Source organism: Dermacentor albipictus, chromosome 1 (assembly GCF_038994185.2).
Source record: "Dermacentor albipictus isolate Rhodes 1998 colony chromosome 1, USDA_Dalb.pri_finalv2, whole genome shotgun sequence".
NCBI classification, from domain to species: domain Eukaryota; kingdom Metazoa; phylum Arthropoda; class Arachnida; order Ixodida; family Ixodidae; genus Dermacentor; species Dermacentor albipictus.
Genome location: NC_091821.1, coordinates 130,840,419 through 130,858,439, shown reverse-complemented (window position 1 = coordinate 130,858,439; position 18,021 = coordinate 130,840,419). Strand labels below are relative to the sequence as shown.

General features: G+C 49.3%; 1 protein-coding gene across 6 annotated transcripts in view; it reads right to left on the bottom strand.

Annotated features, from left to right (window-relative positions):
* Positions 1–18,021, bottom strand: part of MYPT-75D (Myosin phosphatase targeting subunit 75D) — a 410,236-nt gene that overhangs the window by 76,794 nt on the left and 315,421 nt on the right. For 5 of the 6 annotated variants that reach the window (XR_010562827.1, XR_010562826.1, XR_010562829.2 and 2 more), the window contains one exon: positions 14,200–14,482. Coding sequence is in view for 1 of the 6 variants with exons in the window: in XM_065425335.1 (XP_065281407.1) it covers positions 14,200–14,455 (256 nt within the window). In the remaining 5 variants the exon portion in view is untranslated. Of the gene's footprint in view, positions 1–14,199; positions 14,483–14,614; positions 14,683–18,021 lie in introns of those variants that run through there. The other variant, XR_010562830.1, reaches the window with a different exon arrangement.

The window sequence follows — 18,021 nt, the reverse complement described above, 5'->3', positions numbered from 1 at the left end:
GCGTCGAGATGCAAGGGGAGGACCCGGTTCAGCGATGAAATGTTTTTGCGATAGTGTATGAATGCAGAATATGTACAGAATTACACATAAAATAGAATTATAAGGAAAATAATTACATAAAATAGAATGATAATGAAAGTAATTGGCCCTACTTCTCAAGCTTTCCAGGGTACGGAGCTGTATGCACACGCACACACCACTATACGCGCACTACACTTATGTCTACGGGTCGGTCAATTAGTCTCCGTTTTAAATTCTTGTAGAAGGAGACATACGCACCATTGTCACCTTCAAGGCAATTCACGCGGTGCTCGTCGTCCGGAAAACAAGAACAGCCGTCGAAAGTATAGCTCCAATCGACTAACGCACACGTTAGTATAGAGTCAGGCACTGTACAATTACTAGAAAAGCCTATATCGAGCGTACACCCCAGAGGTGGCTCTGCATACATGCCAAGAGACTTGTCACGAACACGGAGCTAGAAATAATGACAGTGAGTAGATATCCAGTACGTTGCTGCAACATAGCCATGGAAATACAATTTGGCATTCGATTAGATACCTTGGACTACATTCCGCGGCAAGCATCACTAGTTCGCTTCCAAAGCACAACTACACGGTCAACGGAGTGACGTATATAAGGAGCTGCGCTGTTCGTAGACATTTTGTCAAAGGGAAAGCGTTGCCGACTACGGAATAGTTGAATGTAGTACAGAAGCCCAGGAGCGCTCTGTCTTTCGTTTTCTTCCCACGTCCTTGAGCTATTATATATCTTTGACCAAGCGTGGCAAATTCAAGAGATCCGTTTCCGAGCGAACGGCTTTGTGTTTTATCTGTGCATCATGCGCACGAACCGTTACCATAAGAGTGAATCCATTCGCCTGACTGCCCCTCCTAACAGGGGCAGTTGAAGGCGCATGTGAATGAGCCGCTGTATAGAAAGCGACAAAAGAGATAATAAAAACACACAAAATAACTGTTTACAACAGCGCTTGGCCCTGCACTACAAAGCGCAACATCAAGCATTCACACATACACCAATCAGCCAGGATCCAGCGCGCGCACGACCTATTTCCGGACAGCGCAAGTGTGTGTACGTCTACTAATGCGTATGATATCGGCGGCGCCACCCATACAGGAAGTTCGCGGGGAACGTCGCCCGCAAAATAAATCAAGTTCTTCAGCGAGACAGCTAAACTGGGTCAGGTACCAAATTCGCACGCGCGGCCCTTTGGCGTAACTTTCTTTAAACGAACTTTTTAACCGCACTGCGTTATCAACAACATTTTGGGGTGCACGTACCCGTAGTAGCGAAAGTAAACAATATCGCTCCCGCCACGAACGACTGCGTCAGAAACTGCGATTTATCGAACCCGCGCGGTCCAAACAGCTCCTCCTCGTGGCCCACGGAAGAAAACGGAAAGAAGGAAGGAAGCAACGAGCGCAGCGTTTGGCCAGACGCCAAGAACAGATTCGCACTGCGCCGTCTCCTTGCTTCACACCCTTCTGCCCCGTTCGCCGAGCTTTGCCGCATACGTTGGGGGCAATACTCTCGCTATACACAGCCAGTGGGCGCACGAGCGGAATATCCATGGGTGGCCATAGAATGCGCTTCAGCTGCCTCGACACAAATAAGAAGGCATGACGGAATAATACGAGAAACGAGCCCGAAAAAGGCTCCATAGCGGGCCGGAAACAACAGCGACGTGACCCAGCAGCAGCCTGAAGTCCATGAGTGCTGTTATCGAATTATGGGGCCAACTCCAAAGGGGCATTTATCCTGACAAGCCTGCAAGCAGAATCAGGGAAGCACGATTAGTGGTAGCTTTACGACGGCCAATAGATAATAAAGTCAGGTAAGGATAAATTAAGGTGGTTTTTACAATGTACAGAATGCACATTATCTACGTTTGTGTGCCTTAATGTATACAATCAATTAAGAACGATGGTTAGGTTCGCGATACACTTCACATTGTTGTTAAACGAAACGGAAAATGAAAGTAGAAGAAAAAGATAGGCTGCCGCCAGTGGGAACATAACCCACAGACTAACAATTGAGCTATTGGGACGACATTCCCTCTGTCCACTTTCCTGAATATTTTTGTGTTCATGGATTTATATTCTTGTCCCGACTATGATGGTATGAGCACCGCTTCTGCAACAGAGGGTGGCAGATGGCACCTAGTTCGTTTTCAATATCTTACCGGTATAGCTAAATATTAAGCTTATACATTCAGCTACATTATTCGAAACAAATTTTCTTTCCTTTTAAAGGGAAGGAAATTCCCTTGTACCCACCAATCTTCCATCCTTCCCTTACTGATCTGCACCGCCAATTTTAGGTACGTTTCCCCGACTGCCTTTAAAAGCCGAGGTCTTGGGTAGGATAACAACTTCCTAATTTACATATGGATATATAAATTCTGAAGGGACATGCTCAATGGTCCCTGCCCCATTTTCACACGCTATGCAGGAATAATTTTCATCTGCAAATTTCCTACAACTCCCCGTTCTCAAACACCCTCGATTCGAACAGTGTTGAGCAATGCCATTTTTGCTACAGCTACCTTCATCACGCACGCCTATCCGTACACTATTTCGACATCTCTAACACCCTCCTCTCTGCCGTTGTCCACGACGTTAACGTAATGCTTACTACTAGTTAGTCTCAGGATACTCTCTCGCTCTGTTCCTCTCCCCCTCCCCCCTTTTTTTTTTCATTCTGGGTCAACGTTTTTCCAATACAGGTACATGAATAAGCTAGCCGGCCACCTATTCTCGCTCTTATTGGCTTGGTCCATGCTCTTTATCTTGGTTTCATCGATCGCTCCTCCTTTCGATAGCACCTTGATTTCATTTTGCAGATAATTATTACAAGTCAGTATGCTGAATTTAGTGATTCGTTGTCGTTCAGCAGCAAGCGAAAAAAAAAAGCGAGCGCAAGTGGGCGAGAGCTAGCTAATACACGTGGTTAGTGTCGCGTGTAATCAGTTCACTACAGTGTTGGCGAAGCCCGCGAACAATTAACTAGATGCTTGACACGAACGCACGCTCGAAAGCCCAACTTAAAGGTGCAGAGCTCGGCGGTGGTTGCCTGAACGTTTCACCGCAGGTGCACAGTTGTGTGGCTGCAAATCATTGGACAGTTTTAGCAGCGTGTTCGAGACGTGCTCGATGCGCTTGAAGCTCGGAGCGGGCGCCCTCACGTACTGCATGCATGTCCGCTCTGCTATCGTCCATGGCTGGGTAGCGCAACGCAGCACCGTGTACTGTTGCGGCTTAGGGTGGCGTTCGGGCAAAGAATCCACCAAGCCCATCGACGGCTACGTCAGTTTGGTAGAATGAAGGAAAAAGGGTTTATTGGCTTAGTTACACGGCTCCAGTTACGGAAGCCCACTCCATGCCAGAGCAAGTTAAACGTCCGAGTTCGCATCAGGACCCTCTGTCCCGCTGCTCGAAAGGTCTGCGCTTTTAACCCTTTCAGTGTCGGGTTGTTTCGACGGGAACGCACCCTCCAGCGTCATTTTTTTTTTCTTTCTCATTCAGAAGGGGAAGAAAAATGAGACGGATTAATGGCAAATGCACTCTTAGTATGGTCCTCAATAGAGAGTGGAGATCGTACGGGTACGTTGGCGACATGGCGTGACAAGAACGCAGAAACGTACCGGTACGCCAGCCATACTGAAAGGGTTAATACCTTCGTCTTCCCTAGACGCGCGTCGACTAGGGAATCTGAAGACTGACAATAATCGAATCCGCTGCGATACCACGCTTATGCTCGCAACACTCTGCACTAACCCTGCCTCCGAAGCCCGATGGTATGGAATGTGCGGGAGGATAGCAACCAAGGTCGCGGTCGTTCTTCGGTAGCCCCCCCCCCCCCTTTCATCCTTATTTCAGGCTGTCAGGTAATTGTGGGGTGGTGGCCTTTTGTGGAACTGTCAACAGTCGGTGTACATGCTGCGTTGACGTCTAGATAGGCGCTGATGGATGGGTGGGTGTTTGCAATGTGGCATATGTCTAATTAACGACATTTTGGTGTTGAGACGTAACAGTACGGATATGTGCTCGGCTAGATTCACAAGTATGCTGCGCAGTAGAGCCACATCCTTAATAAACAAAAACTCAATAACTGACATCCTGCAAGTATTTCACGTAATGAATTTTCAAGCGATAAATTTAGTTACGTAAGTGAACACAATTAAGATTGTTTTTCTTTGTCGGAGTAATTTTATTTATCACTCCTATATGCCACCGCGAACCAAGGGATTTTTGTCCGTTTAACAAAACCCTTTTCATTGAATTCTGGTGTTTTACGTGCCCAAACCACTAAATGACTGTGAGGCACGCCGTAACGATGGATTACGAATTAATTTACGGATTACAGGGTACACCGGCGTTTTTTTGTTTTGTTTTTCCATTTCGCCCCCATCGTCATACGGCCGCCGTGGTCGCGATTTGATCCCGCAATCTCGTGCTCAGCAGTGCAACGCCATTAGGCCACCACGTCGTGTCCTCCGCAAAACAGTGATGCCAGCTAAAACGTACTCGGCCAATTCTAAAGGCTGAGCTGCTGAAGTTGCCTGAAAACGATCTGCCAAAGCTCTCTAACCTTAAATGAATTCGTCGAGAGGCGCGTTTGTTAGTTTATCTCCCACGCCTCGAAAACCGCACTCAAATTCAATCATATGCCTTCGAACGACGCCCATTCCCGGGGAGTCAAAAAAAAGAAAACAGCAAAGGCGGCGCAGGTGCGTGTCAGCTGTTGAAAGGGCGCGAAACAAGCGTGCGTAAAACACACGGCCGATCAAGCAAATGCGCAGAACCCCCGGGCACGTATGTTGCTCCTAGGCTCCCAGCGCATACACACGACGTGTGGCAACATCCCGGCAGAGTTTTGTGCATGCCACATTGACACGGGGGGGGGGGGGGGGGGGGGGGGGGGGGGCTGGCCAAGGCGCGCTATCGAAACCGATCGCGAAAGAGATTCTTGGTTGAAGGAGGTGAACGGTTGGGATAAAATACAGCGCAGTAGCTGTCTCGTGCGAGACAGCAGACAGCAGAGCTGTCTCGCACCTCAACCGCGCTGCACAAGAGATTGGAAAAGGGCAGTCGGCAAAACTGAACGAAAATGGGGGGGAGAGAGAGAGATAGAGAGAGAGGGGCAGCGCCAACACTCGAGCAGCACGCAGACCCGTCCGGTGCGTGAAGCGCCAAGAGACGGCGCCTCCGAAAAGCGCGGGCGCAACGCTTGGCAGCGAATGGATTTGTCCTGCCGCTCGCTTGACATCGTTCGCATTCAACGTGGCGAGGCCCGCGGACCTGTACCGCTGAAAGTGGTCGACGGCCCTTCAGGAAACGGCGCATGGCGTCTGCTGAGCAAAGCTGCCAGTGTGCGCCACGCTCGGCTCGCCTGCGTGTTTTTTAAAGCGAAAGCGTTACTACGCCAGCCACCGAGCCATTTCGCCTCGTCGCGCCGTATGCCGTATGCAGGCAGCCGTATAACGTGACCGACGAACGACCTTGAGCCGCCGTTGCCTAGCAACGCCGCAGCCGCGCTCCACCAGATGGCGCCGCCATCGCCGCTCGCTCCACCAGATGTGCTCATATTTATACTTTTTGTGCGCAAACAAACAGGGACGAAGAAAGGGGCAATCCTTCTGTTTCATTGTTAGATAAAGAAAATTCGCTTCTATCATCACATCTTTAACGCATTTTATTGTAAGTGGTTGTTTTTTATGCACTTTGCTGTTTTTAGTATGACCGGGTGGTTTTTGTCCACGTCTTTTTTATCGCAAGTGTTATATGTAATATTGACGTTGCTCTTTTGACTTGATCGCGCAGATCAGCGGGTATCATATGCGCTGTAGGCGTGCTCTGTTAACTAGATCGCGCAGTTCTGTGGGTATTTAAGTAAGTAGTTCTTCAAAAATAAAACCAGTTGTTAGAAAGCGCTCGTCCTTGTGTTGCCCCTTTCTTCGTCCCTGTTTGTTTGCGCACAAAAAGTATAAACATGAATATGTTCCAACTAGGCCGACTCGCAGTTATGCTTCAGATGTGCTCCACTGGAGTAGAGGGAGAGGAGGTGTCGCCTCGCGGGGGAGGGGTATATATATATGCGCTTCGTCTCAGTGTATGGAGTCGTTATGAAGAATGCGAAAGAGACGCAACAACGACAGAACGGAGCGAGGAAGAGAGAACGCGCTCAAGAGACGCCAGAAGAAGCGTAGCCATGCAGCTCTTGCTTTCGCAATTCAACTAGGGTTAACCAGAGCTAAACCACAGGCAATTTTTCTGCCACGCAACACCCAAGCCAACAAGAGGCGCGATCAAGGCGAAACCAACACGCACGTGTTTTTCGTGATTTTTTTTTCCTCTCTGGTAGGCTATGGTATAGTATGATATAATGCAAGCAGCATTAAACAGTAGGGTCTGGACAAATATGCCAAGATATCCCTAGCTACAAAGTTAAGGCGGTGTGCGAATCATCCAAATTCCCAAGAACAAACGAATAGTTCCCGATACCGCAACAATTCGTGTTCAACTCGATAATTGGAATGTTCGGTATTTACAAGTACTCGATGATGTTCTTGAAAGCTGGATTGTTGAAGCTTCCGTAGAGCACACTCCCACGGAAATGTCTTGGGAGCTCATTTCATGTTCGAAGCTAAGTGCTAAGTTCTTACTTTTTTTTTTAATATAAGCAGAACTCTTTAAAATACTTCTTTGTGAGCTGTGGCAGACCGCACAATTATACTCCTTGCGTTTAATTACTCCCTCGAAGAGGTATACGCCCCTTAAACAAAAAAAAAATTGAAACGCGCAATTTACTAATTCACAGAATTGCTACTAGTTGACTTTTTACCTAGTTATTCGTAGTAGTAAGTACATTACAGACTGTAGCCTTGGTAGGACTACGCATCCGATATGTTCTATGAAACTCAATAAACATCGGACGGTAAAATCGTACTTTATTATCGCCATTCGAGCCCACTCATCCTCTCCGTAAAGTTTTGCTGCTGTATTATTACACGAACATTGAAGCGTGCTACCGGTGAGCTCTAAAGCGAGCATTGGAATATGCCATTCCGGCGTATCTCCATGCAGGCGCTGTGGCTACGACGTTCTGCTGCGGAGACCGAGCTCGTGGTTCCTCCCCGGCCGCATTCCATGGCAGTCTAGTCTAGCGTACCAACCCTAGCCAGGCTCGCCACATAAAGCTGCACCACGCCATACCTGCCGACACATCTGCCCTTCATTGTCACATCTAACAACAAACGCCACGGCAGTAAGACGCGTTCCAGCCTACACGGCTGCTGATCTCCCTCGTGAGGACCAAATTATTATTATTATTATTATTATTATTATTATTATTATTATTATTATTATTATTATTATTATTATTATTATTATATGCTTCGTGCCCTTACGCCACTCCTTTATTGAATAATTGTGCACAAATATGAGCCCGTCATATAAAGGCAGTGTCGTTCGGACTGGCGGTTCGAACGCTAGCGCCATTTCGCAGTAGCGAGGCACGCAATACACAAAGACCACCGCGCTGGCATTGTTTCAAACTGGCCCAGAAAAGGGCGGAGAGGCGAAGGAGCTGCTCCGAGAAACGAAGGCGAGCGAAGCGCGGGGCGCCCGAGGGAGGTCGTGCGTGGGACGATGAGAAATATGGCCCGCGTAAAAAAAAATCGGGGTCACGCCGCGCAGAGATAGCCGTCCCCTTCCGTGTCATCCACCCGAACAGAAGTCTGCTCTTAGCGCGGCTTCAGAGAACGGAGGAATGCGGGACTAACAAGAAAGAAACTGCAGCTGGGCCCGGACGAAAATTAGGGAAGCGGCCGAGAGCGCAAACAAACCGGCCAAGACCCAAACGGGAAAGTCGGCAAGCGGCCAGCGAGCCACAAAAGAAAAAAAAAGAAGAAGAAAGAAAGAAACGCGCACCCGGGCCTTCTTTGGTCTCGATCGCATCCGCGCCGATATGCGGGAGGCGCTCCCTTGCCTCGTCGCGGGACGCAAGACCAGGGGCACTGGTGCCGGCCAAGCCACTCATTTACATATTTCGATCGGCTCCGCAGATGGCCGCATAATCTACTCGGCGGATAGCCTTCGAACTCGACAAAGGCCAAAGCGCGCTGAGCCGACCGAGAACCGCGAAGCTCGCTCATTGGGAACAGGAGCGCCTCGCGCATATACAGCAGGTGCACACAAGATCAAGAGAAGGCGCGCGCGCGGAACCGCCGCACCATGTAAATAAGAGATCGGGGCCGTGCTTCAAAGGTTCCCCACTTGTGCGGCTGCGAACGAAAACGCCGAGGTCCCTCCTCGGCGTGGCGAAGAGCGCCGAAGCGGACGCTACGCCCGCGGTGTGCTGACGCAATGCCAACGCGCCCTCCAAGCACTGCATGCGCGAATTACTGGACAGCAATGCATCCCCCCGCTGCGCAGCGGGCTGCGCGCATATCGTCCGTGACAAATGTTAGGCGTAAATACGCGCCCCACTTCATTAAACCGCGTCGGTATGAGTATTACTGACGTAGCAGCAACGATCAAATTCTTTAACGGGACTCTGGGGAAAACCCCTCACCGACGCAGCTTCAAGGTGTCCACAAACTGCCACGCCCTCACGCATCATGGGCAACCGTATATGCACGGTGTCGCCCGGACTTCTCAGAACGCAGCGTCAAAACTGAGGAAAGCCCTAATTAGCAACGACGTTTCAACAGGGCGCGTGCCTTCGTACGAGTGCCAGCCGAGGCGCCCTCATGCGGCTTCACAAACGCCCCTTCAAAACCTCCACTTACTAATTCAATAGATTTAGTCAGGAGACATCACATCTGGCGCTAAAACGACGACGAAATTTCATCTGCAAGTAATTATCTGGTTAACTAAGACGACAAAAATCCCTTCCAAGCCACCGTCTCCCTTCCCATCTCCAGTGATCTCCATACCCTCCAAGCCAGCGCTTAAGTATAGTTTGTTTGAAACATTCGGTCACATCGGAGTGCGTCATCTTTATTCCTTATGACTTAGACGTTAATTGAAGTCTTTTCCTGAACAGTTTTATCACGTAGAAGGAAAAAGTGTGCGGGTAGCTCAACTTGTTCAACGCGTGCAAGCAAGTCAGCGGCAGTGCGAGCATTTTCTTGCATCGGTCGAAAAGCATGCGCCATGATTCGCCGTTGTCAGAATCAAACAGTGACTTACGAATGTAAGAGTCACCCTCAACGCTTTTTTTTGCAATCTACGTGAAAACAGGCACGAACACAAAACAACACGTGGCGGCTTTGAAGAGGAGAGTGCTCCTTGCAGACTGTCGAGCTTGCTGCCCACGTCATCACCGACGATTATAGATGGTCCTCGATGGCATGAAACCAAAGGCGATTATTGCGCTATTTTAATCGACATGAATACAGGTCGTACAAACATGTAAACATTCGCTTACTAACTACATTAACAAGCATGGTGTAACGCGCGCACAGGCAACATCGATGACCGCGGACGATCGCTGTCAAAAAGCTGGCAGAAGCAGCGAGCGAATTTACAAACCTTTACAAATGGTGGCAGCGGCGAGATCGTCCGACAACTCCTACAAGTGGTAACAGCGGTGGGATCGTCCGACGAATCTTACACCGCACGGCCACGCCATACGCTGTTGCCACAGGAGTAGAACGCACTCCACCCCACTTCCCTACCCTCGGTGCCTTGCGCGCGCTAGATTGAGAAACACACCATGGTCGGCTCACAGTCGCACACTTTCACTCGCACATACCGGATACGGCGCGCGGCGACAATGTTATCGCCATCGGACTTGATACGGAACATCACGGCGACGGCAAAAATGCGCGTTGAGTGTTCATATAATTGCCAGCAAAATAAAATGTGAATAAACGAAAGTCCAGGTCTAAGAATAAGCTAACCCAGATGTCCAGAAAGGAGCGCGCGGAAAAGAATCCCAAGAAGAGCGAAGGAGGCAGTAGCTTTTCCGAAAGTGACGGTTTCAATAAGAGCGCTTTCCTGTTGTCCCCAATGCGTACGGTTTTTGCCACCTTTCCTTTGATTAAACACCCACCCTCCGTCACTACACGTGTCCCAATCATTGTTTCGACCGCTTTGTTCAGCCAATCCCCGCGCGGCTCCCTACGGCCGGAAAGAGTTTGCGGTTTGAACGGCGCCCGGCCCTGCCAGAAATATATACTGCCGGCGACAGCTATATAGCATGCCTCGCTCCACGGGGTGCTGCAGGTGTCTCCAAGCGCGACGCAATCTCGATTCGGCCGCAGTTCCCCTTGCAGCGCTTCCCCGCCTCTGCCCCGTTGTCTTTGCCGCTTATTTCCCCTGTTTCGAGTGACAGCCTTCTGCTGAACTGAACGACTCAAACAGCAAAAGCGCCCTTCTTCCGCCATTCCGGTCAGGCTTCTGCTGGCAAAAGGCAGGCGTCTGTACATGGAAGTGTAGGATAGTCAAGCCGAATAAGAACACGATAGAATAAGGAAATAAATGAGTACCCTCCCGATAATGCGCAAGGTGGTGTTCGCATTGTGTTTGATTGAAGAGAAGCTGCATGTTGGTATAAAAAAGCGACAGTACAGACAAGTTCACACGATACGCTGATATTTATTTTCTTCTTCGCTCTTGGTCGCTTTAAACAATAATCTTTAGCCAATGTAATGACTGATAACTCGGCCATGTGTATTATTATTCTAGTGGCCGGAGAAAATTCATGCTATTCTAGTGCCTTTCGAAATTTGTTTCCTGCTCGCACGGAATGTGACGGAGGCGCCGCTTCATCCTCGCGACTGCACATATTGCAGCTCGTCCGTGTTTGGCAGGCGGCCATCGCCGTAAAGGTATAGTCCACTGGTGAAACGACGGCACTGCATGCGCCTCGGCAGAAAATAACTCTGGGCCCGTCATCTCCACTTGCGTCAGCAATTTTATTGCGATAGCAATTATATGCACACTCCAAGAGTATTTCCGCTGTCACCGCGAGGTTCCGTATAACGTCCAAGGTCGCCAACACTGTCCCGCGCGCCCTACGATGTATGGGCGAGTGAAGGCGTACGAGGGGAGCCGACGGTCGCGGCCCAATCTCGCCCGCGCGAATGAAACGAAAGCGGACAGGAAGCGCGCCGCCTCCCGTCATGCGCGAGGCACCCAACGTTGCGAGGCACCGGGGAGAGGGGAGACAGGGGGCAGCGTTCTGCTCCAGCTGCAACTGCACATGAGGCCGCTGCGCGCGGTCGCCCGGCTGTAGAGTTTCAGTTTAGGGGACGCAAGGCGGCTTGCGTACGCAAGAACTAGGGGGCGACAGTACTGCGCATGCGCAGACCTCTACGTCTACTTGCGTCCTTGGGTTGTTTGGCCGGCCGCAAACATCGCTGCCCCTAAGTGGTCACGTTACCCGCGTGACTCTCGCGGTGTAGGAGAACTTACGAGTAGCTAGCGGGTAGATAATCTAATAAATATCTCACCAAGTGTCGACAGACGTCTTTTTTACATATATTAGAGAGGTCTAGCGTGTCCGGTATTCGGATAAACGCAGTAGGGGCGTTGGGGCGAAGGCATAAACGGGAGCGGCCTGCATGGTGCATCCACCTGGCGGCGCAAAGCTCAAACGCACAAACGCAGCTAATATTGCTGTAACCAAGTCTGTTCTACTTCGCTGTGTAAATTTTCGGCACTGGCGTAATTGTGTTGCTGCCAAAAATTTATACCCGCAGCAAAGCAAAATACACTTGGTTACAGCAATATTAGCTGTTTTTGTCTGTTTGAGCTTTGCGCCACCAGGTGGCTGCACCATACAGGACGCTCCTGTTCGTGGCTACGCCCCAACGCCCCAGCCTGCGTTTACCCGAATACTGGACACTCTAAACATCTCTATTAACTGCTTTTAATAAGAATAGTTTTATGTGCTTTACTTCATATGCTTGATTTCATGATTTAAACAATGATAACGCAGCAAAGATCAGACGTTGACGGCGCTGCGAGCGCATGCGACTTCACTGCGGCTTGCGTTTGGGGCCGCTAGCCTATAACGTGTTTCTGCTTGCGTACGCAAGCAGAAACAGCGCTAGGGGCCCCAAAAGCGCTAGGGGCCCCAACGCCTTGCGTCCCCTAAACTAAATAGAGAGTTTTAGTTTAGGGGACGCAAGCGGCTTGCGTACGCACGAACTAGGGGCCACGGTACTGCGCATGCGCAGACCCTGACGTGGAGGTCTGCGCATGCGCAGTACCGTGGCCCCTAGTTCTTGCGTACGCAAGCCGCTTGCGTCCCCTAAACTGAAACTCTCTAATCTCTCTACATCTTCAGGGCCATCTGCGTAGGGGGCAGAGGCTAGGTGCGTCGGCGACTGGTAGCTTTGTGCGTGCTGCGTGTTTTCGGCGCTCACTTTGCATTGAAGCGATAGACAGCAGGAATGTCACTTCGCTCGTTGCTGCTGCCTGTTTCCTCACGCCAGCGTTTCGACAGCGAGTTACCGCGGTCATCGAATCACACGTGCACGTGTTGATGTTTTGTTGTGCGCATGTAACACCATGCTTGTTAATTTAGTTAGTGTGCCTATGTTTACCATGACTATACGACCGATAAAACTGCCATCCTTACTTCGTATAGCCGTGCACTAATTTGCTATCGCAATAGATGTTTCGACTTTCGGGCGGAACTGCAACTTCTCTCTCTCTCTCTCTCCCTCTCTCTCTCTCCGCAGCGTATGGCAGCAGTCCATGTTCAACATCACAGTAAGATAAAAAAGAAGGAAATTAAGAGTTCCACGTCTTAACATAGTGCCAGCTTCGAGCACTCTACCGGAAGCATACTCATTTGCAAAGCTTTTGGCATTGTTACATCTTAATACCATCGATCAAGAAAGTCGCAGTTTCGCCCGAAAGGCGAAGCATCGATTGCGATATCAAATCAGTGGACCGCTATACGAAGTAAGGATACTAGTTTTATCGGCAGTATAAACTTGGAAACATTCGCTTACTAATTGAATTAACAAGCATGGTGTCAGCGCGCACAAGCAAACACGAACACACCATATTCGATGAGTGCGGACACTCGCTGTCAAAACGCTGTGTGAGCAAGCGAGGCAGCAGCAGCGAGCGAAGTGACCTACGTGTGATCTATCGCTTCAACGCAAGAACGGCGAGAACACAGCGTGCACAAAGGTATAAGCTGCCTGCAGATCCCTTTCAAGTTACGGCGCCAGATTAAGTCGCAATCGTCGGCTTCACTAATGTGCGTGCTTTCACTCGCACATACATCAAACGATGACCGGTGACGGTTACCGCCCTTGGAGGTTATAAGAAACCTCACGACGACGGCAACAGCATGAATGCGCCCGGAGTGTCCCTATAATCGCTATCGCAAGAAAAAGTGGCGCCAGCGGTCCGTGCAGAGTAAGCGCGTCAGTGCGAAGGGAGGGAAAACGCGCACTTCTCACGTCACGGACATCCACTGAATATGAGTGCACATGACGCGCGCTCAAAAGGCCTGCACGTTGGGGAAATAGTATCAGTGATAAAACAATGCTAAGTGCCATGTCCGCATCCAAACTGCTCCAGGATCACCGGGCACGAGATTGCGAAGGGAAGTGGGATTTTAACACCGTTAAACGAGGACACTCGAAGCTCGCCCACTTCGGCGAAATGGATAAATATCGAGGAGATCACCGAGCTATAACATGAGCTCAGCGAGAGGGGATCACCCGGATTATGGTCAATTCTTGACTCAGTAGCACCCTCAATCGAAATGACTGCAGTGACCACTTTCTGCTTCCTCACTGTTTTGCATATCGTTTCCCTTTCAGTTATTTTAATTTCAGTGTCCTTTTAGGTTAACGGTGGACAAAGGGAACGAAAGTGGAATACAATATATTACCTGTATGCGGTATATTGTATTCCAAGACGTCAGCACCAACTACGAGGTATGTAACACAGCACTTTCACGCGAAAGACGCACCAACGGCGCGCGCGTCAGGTTCTCTCACCCGACTGCCGCCGGCGTATTCGGGGTTACTTCGTACGAGCCCCGGCTGCTCGCGCACGGCACATGTACTGCGAGAAATGCTCTCCGCACGTGGGGACGGCATCGGCCGCCGAACCAGTGCCCGTCCGTCGGCGACCCAGTACACCTCCCCTCTCTCGATTAGAACATCAAAGATTCGAGACCGACATAAGGGGTACCGACCTTCGTCAACGTCGTTCCGCGCTGCGGCCTCGAGGAGCATGACGCTGGGGACGAAGTGCACCTTGTACTCTGTGGGCGGCGGCGCGACGGCCGGCGACGAGGCCTTGCCCTTCTTGGACTTCTGCAGCTCGCGCTCGTGCTGGCTCCACTTCTTCAGCTGCTGCTGGCGCCTCTTCTTGGCGTGCTTCAGCCGCTCCTGGGTGCTCATCTTCTCCACAACGCTCATCTCGGTCACCAGCTCGCTGTGGTCCGCCATCTTGTAGCCGCCCGAAAAACGACGCACCTGCGCAAACAGAAAGGCACGTCATATACTCGGGTGTACACCTGCACCGGGTTTAGCCCTTCTCGATAGGGGCACGTCACAATGCGGACGCTGTTCCTCCGTGGTGGCAACGTTTGCGCGATTTATACTCGCCTCACTCGACCGCCCCGGGAGGAGGTGCAGCGGGGGCGGGCGCCTCGTCGAGGTTCAATAACGATGATGATGATGACTTTAATGCGTTTGGCGCATACCCACTCACGGGGATAGGCCAAGAGTCCGGCAGATTCTACCTATGTGTAAAGGCAAAAACTACAGCGAGGAAATTTCAAAACGATTCGGTAGACAGTCATTAAAAAAAGGGAATATATAAAATAAATGAGACATTAAAGGAAGAATAATACGGTCAGCAATGAAATCGGTTTGATTCAATAATGAATTTTTCTATGGCGATGCATACATTCCTGTGTGATGCCCATGCCCAGACGCTCCGAAAGACAGCAGTACTGGAGTGTTCAATGACAGGCCTAGCTGTCGCACTAATTTCCAATGACATTTTTCTCGGGGAGGAGAAACGCCGGCATTCCAGTAAATAGTGTTCAATCGTTGCTAATGAGTTGCAAAAAAGGCACGAAGGGGGAATTGCCAGACCACTGCCTTACCCACTATACGGCAGTAAGGGAATTAAAGCATAAAAGGCGAAAAAGATGATGCGGAGGGGACTAAGTTCGATTCTATTTACTAGGACGTCAAAATGCCCAGGTACACCGGAACTAAAGCAAATGAGTACGCCTTATAGGGCACTGGGTCCCTCTGGCACAATGACTAGCTACGTGTTACGTAACACAACGCAAAGATACAGCACCACGAGCACACAGCAGCGGATAATAAGAAAAAAGAAGGATATTCGCCACCTTCATTCAGGAAAACCAGAAAAGCGGTAAAAGCGCAAATGGCCCCCAAATGCGCACACCGAACTCTTCAGCAATAATTAAATAGACACGTAAAAATTACCGACGAAACTTATTTTGACAGAAATGATTGCATACAGGACAGCAACGCAACTTTAAGAAATTTCAAAACAATCTGATCTTATTTCTTGCGACAACAGAACCAAGAAAAGTGTTACGTCAGTGTTACAACAAGATGCAATAACTCAGTAGGTCACGTAGTGCGTGCGTGTGCGTGCGTGCGTCGTCTTTAACGCCGAAACTACGAAATATGCTGATGGTATGGTTTGGCGGCGTTGCTTCGTACGGAGGGAATGCGAAAGTTCCAACTCCGTCTTGAATAGTTTTTATCCCGAGAAAACGGGGTATGAGGCAGGCGTTCCATCCGTCAATGGCAATGAAATTCGCCTCGGGCTGAATGCGGATGCGGTATTTTGGGATTGAGTGCCTACAATAGCCAGTACACCATCCCGCAGCACTCCGTGAGGTATTTTCGACACGGCGAAACGCTCCGCATGTCGGAGCAGGACCGTATGGCATGTGCGAGTCACAGGTGGCGGAAACGTATTCAAACTTGACCTCTGAATTTTGGTGCGTTTTCGTTGCTGCTGCCATGGGCGGTCGTCAACTTCTGCCGCGCAGGAGCTCCACAGTGGTTGGAAGTGTGGCGCGATTGTCGGGGCAGAATTGCTGTCGCTTATGTGGTTGTTGCTGGGGTTGAGTACGTCGAATGGGTTGGGAGAACAAAATCGTCTGACCAAATGTGCCGTGTGTGACATGACTGTGCATTGATTCGAAGGCAGTATATAGGTTGTAGCGGTGACTGGGCGCTTGTTATTGGCGAGGCCGTAATGTCCATCATTACCTGTGCGGTCATGAGTTCGGGAGCATTCGATGTTGGCACCGACTGGTTGTTCGTCTGCGTAGTGTCCATTCTCACTTGGGTTGGCTGGATTGCCGAGTTAGGGGTCTGGTCCGAGATGCGTGGAATGGTTGGTTCCACGACATCGCAGTTGATATTCCGGTTCAGAAGAAACTGTTGCTGGCAGCATGCATGCGGCTCAGCAGGCGACAGAGGATGGCTCGGGAGCAGACGACAGCGAGCGGGGCACCGGAACCGGAAGGGGCGCCGCGGAACCGGCGGAGCTCCGTTCATCTCCGCGATCGCCGCCGCAGTTTTAGGCTTATGAGGAAGCTTTAGCTCGGGCCCAACACCGACGCGGCCTATGCAAGTACATGTAGAGCGCAAAAACGCTTTTCTGAGATAAACACTCGACCGATCTTCATTAAATTTGTTGCATTTGAGAGAGAAAGTTAAATTCTAGTGACTGTTAGAAGCGGGATTTCGATTTAGGGCCTGAATTTCATGAAAAGGATTTTCAAAAATTCTAAAGTTTGAAAAAGAATAGACGCACGAAGTTTATAAATTAATAGCTTTGCATGAAGAAGAGATATCACGGTTCCGTAAACGGCATCCTTTAAAGCATTCAAAGCGGACAAATGCGATATGTCAATTTATATCTTACGTGAATTTGTTACGTTGTGTACAAGGGTTCTGCAAAGGCTGTATTTCGATATTACTAAATTTTTTTTATCAATTTCGTCCGCTTTAGATGTACTATCATATGCAATTCACCAGAATTGTGATATAATTTTTACTTGCTGAGTTATAGTTATGAAGATCATAGTCTCGTTTTTCTGAAAATGTTCGATATTTGCTAATTTTTAATGAAAAGTTGATCTAAATCAAAAATTGTAAATCAAAAGTCACTAGATTTTAAGTGTTTCTTTTAAATGCAACAAATTTCGTCAAAGTTGGTGCAGTGGTTGCCGTGAAAAACGAATTCTCCTTTAGCATGTATCTAGACAGGATCCCCCGAGCTAAAGCTTCCTCTTATGGCCGCAACGGCGGGTATACGCTTGCCTCTCGGTGCCTGTCAGTGCCGAGCTGGAGGCAACAACTCTGCTGAAAAGTTGTACAGGAACGCCGGAGGGAGGGTGAAGTATATTGGTCGGTCGAGGAGCCGCGTTTTGAAAGCGTTTTCGGGAAATTAGGAAAAATTGGCGGAGCACTGCGAATATGCGACTACGCTCGCTTGCTAATTAGTTCGGCTAAATCATTAGTCTAATCAATAGAAATTAGGGTGTACCAATTAAAAACCAAAATTAATTAAGGATATTTATGAATGAATAACCCTAATTTCTAATTATTAATATTAGATTGTGGCTAATCAGGATTAATTAAGGGTATCTAAGGTGACGTAAGTCTAATTATTATTAATTACGCTTACATTAATTAAGCCCCATCAAGATAAAGAAGGACAATTATAAGATACGTGTGCAAGATGAGCGATTGGAACGAATGCTTACGCAACACGTGACAAGTTCCACTAGGGTGTTTCTAGCAGTAACTTTTTTTTGAAGAAGCCCTATAACACGAGACGGGAAGTGATCGCGCCACCACAAAGATTTTGGTAGGAGGCAAAGAATCCTTCGCGTTAACAGTTCTGCAACAGAATGAAGCGCTTTTGCATCACGGCATCTTGTAATGATGTAGTAATATATCGGGAATGCCGCAAACTAGACTCAAATGTGTGAAGGTGTACATGCGCT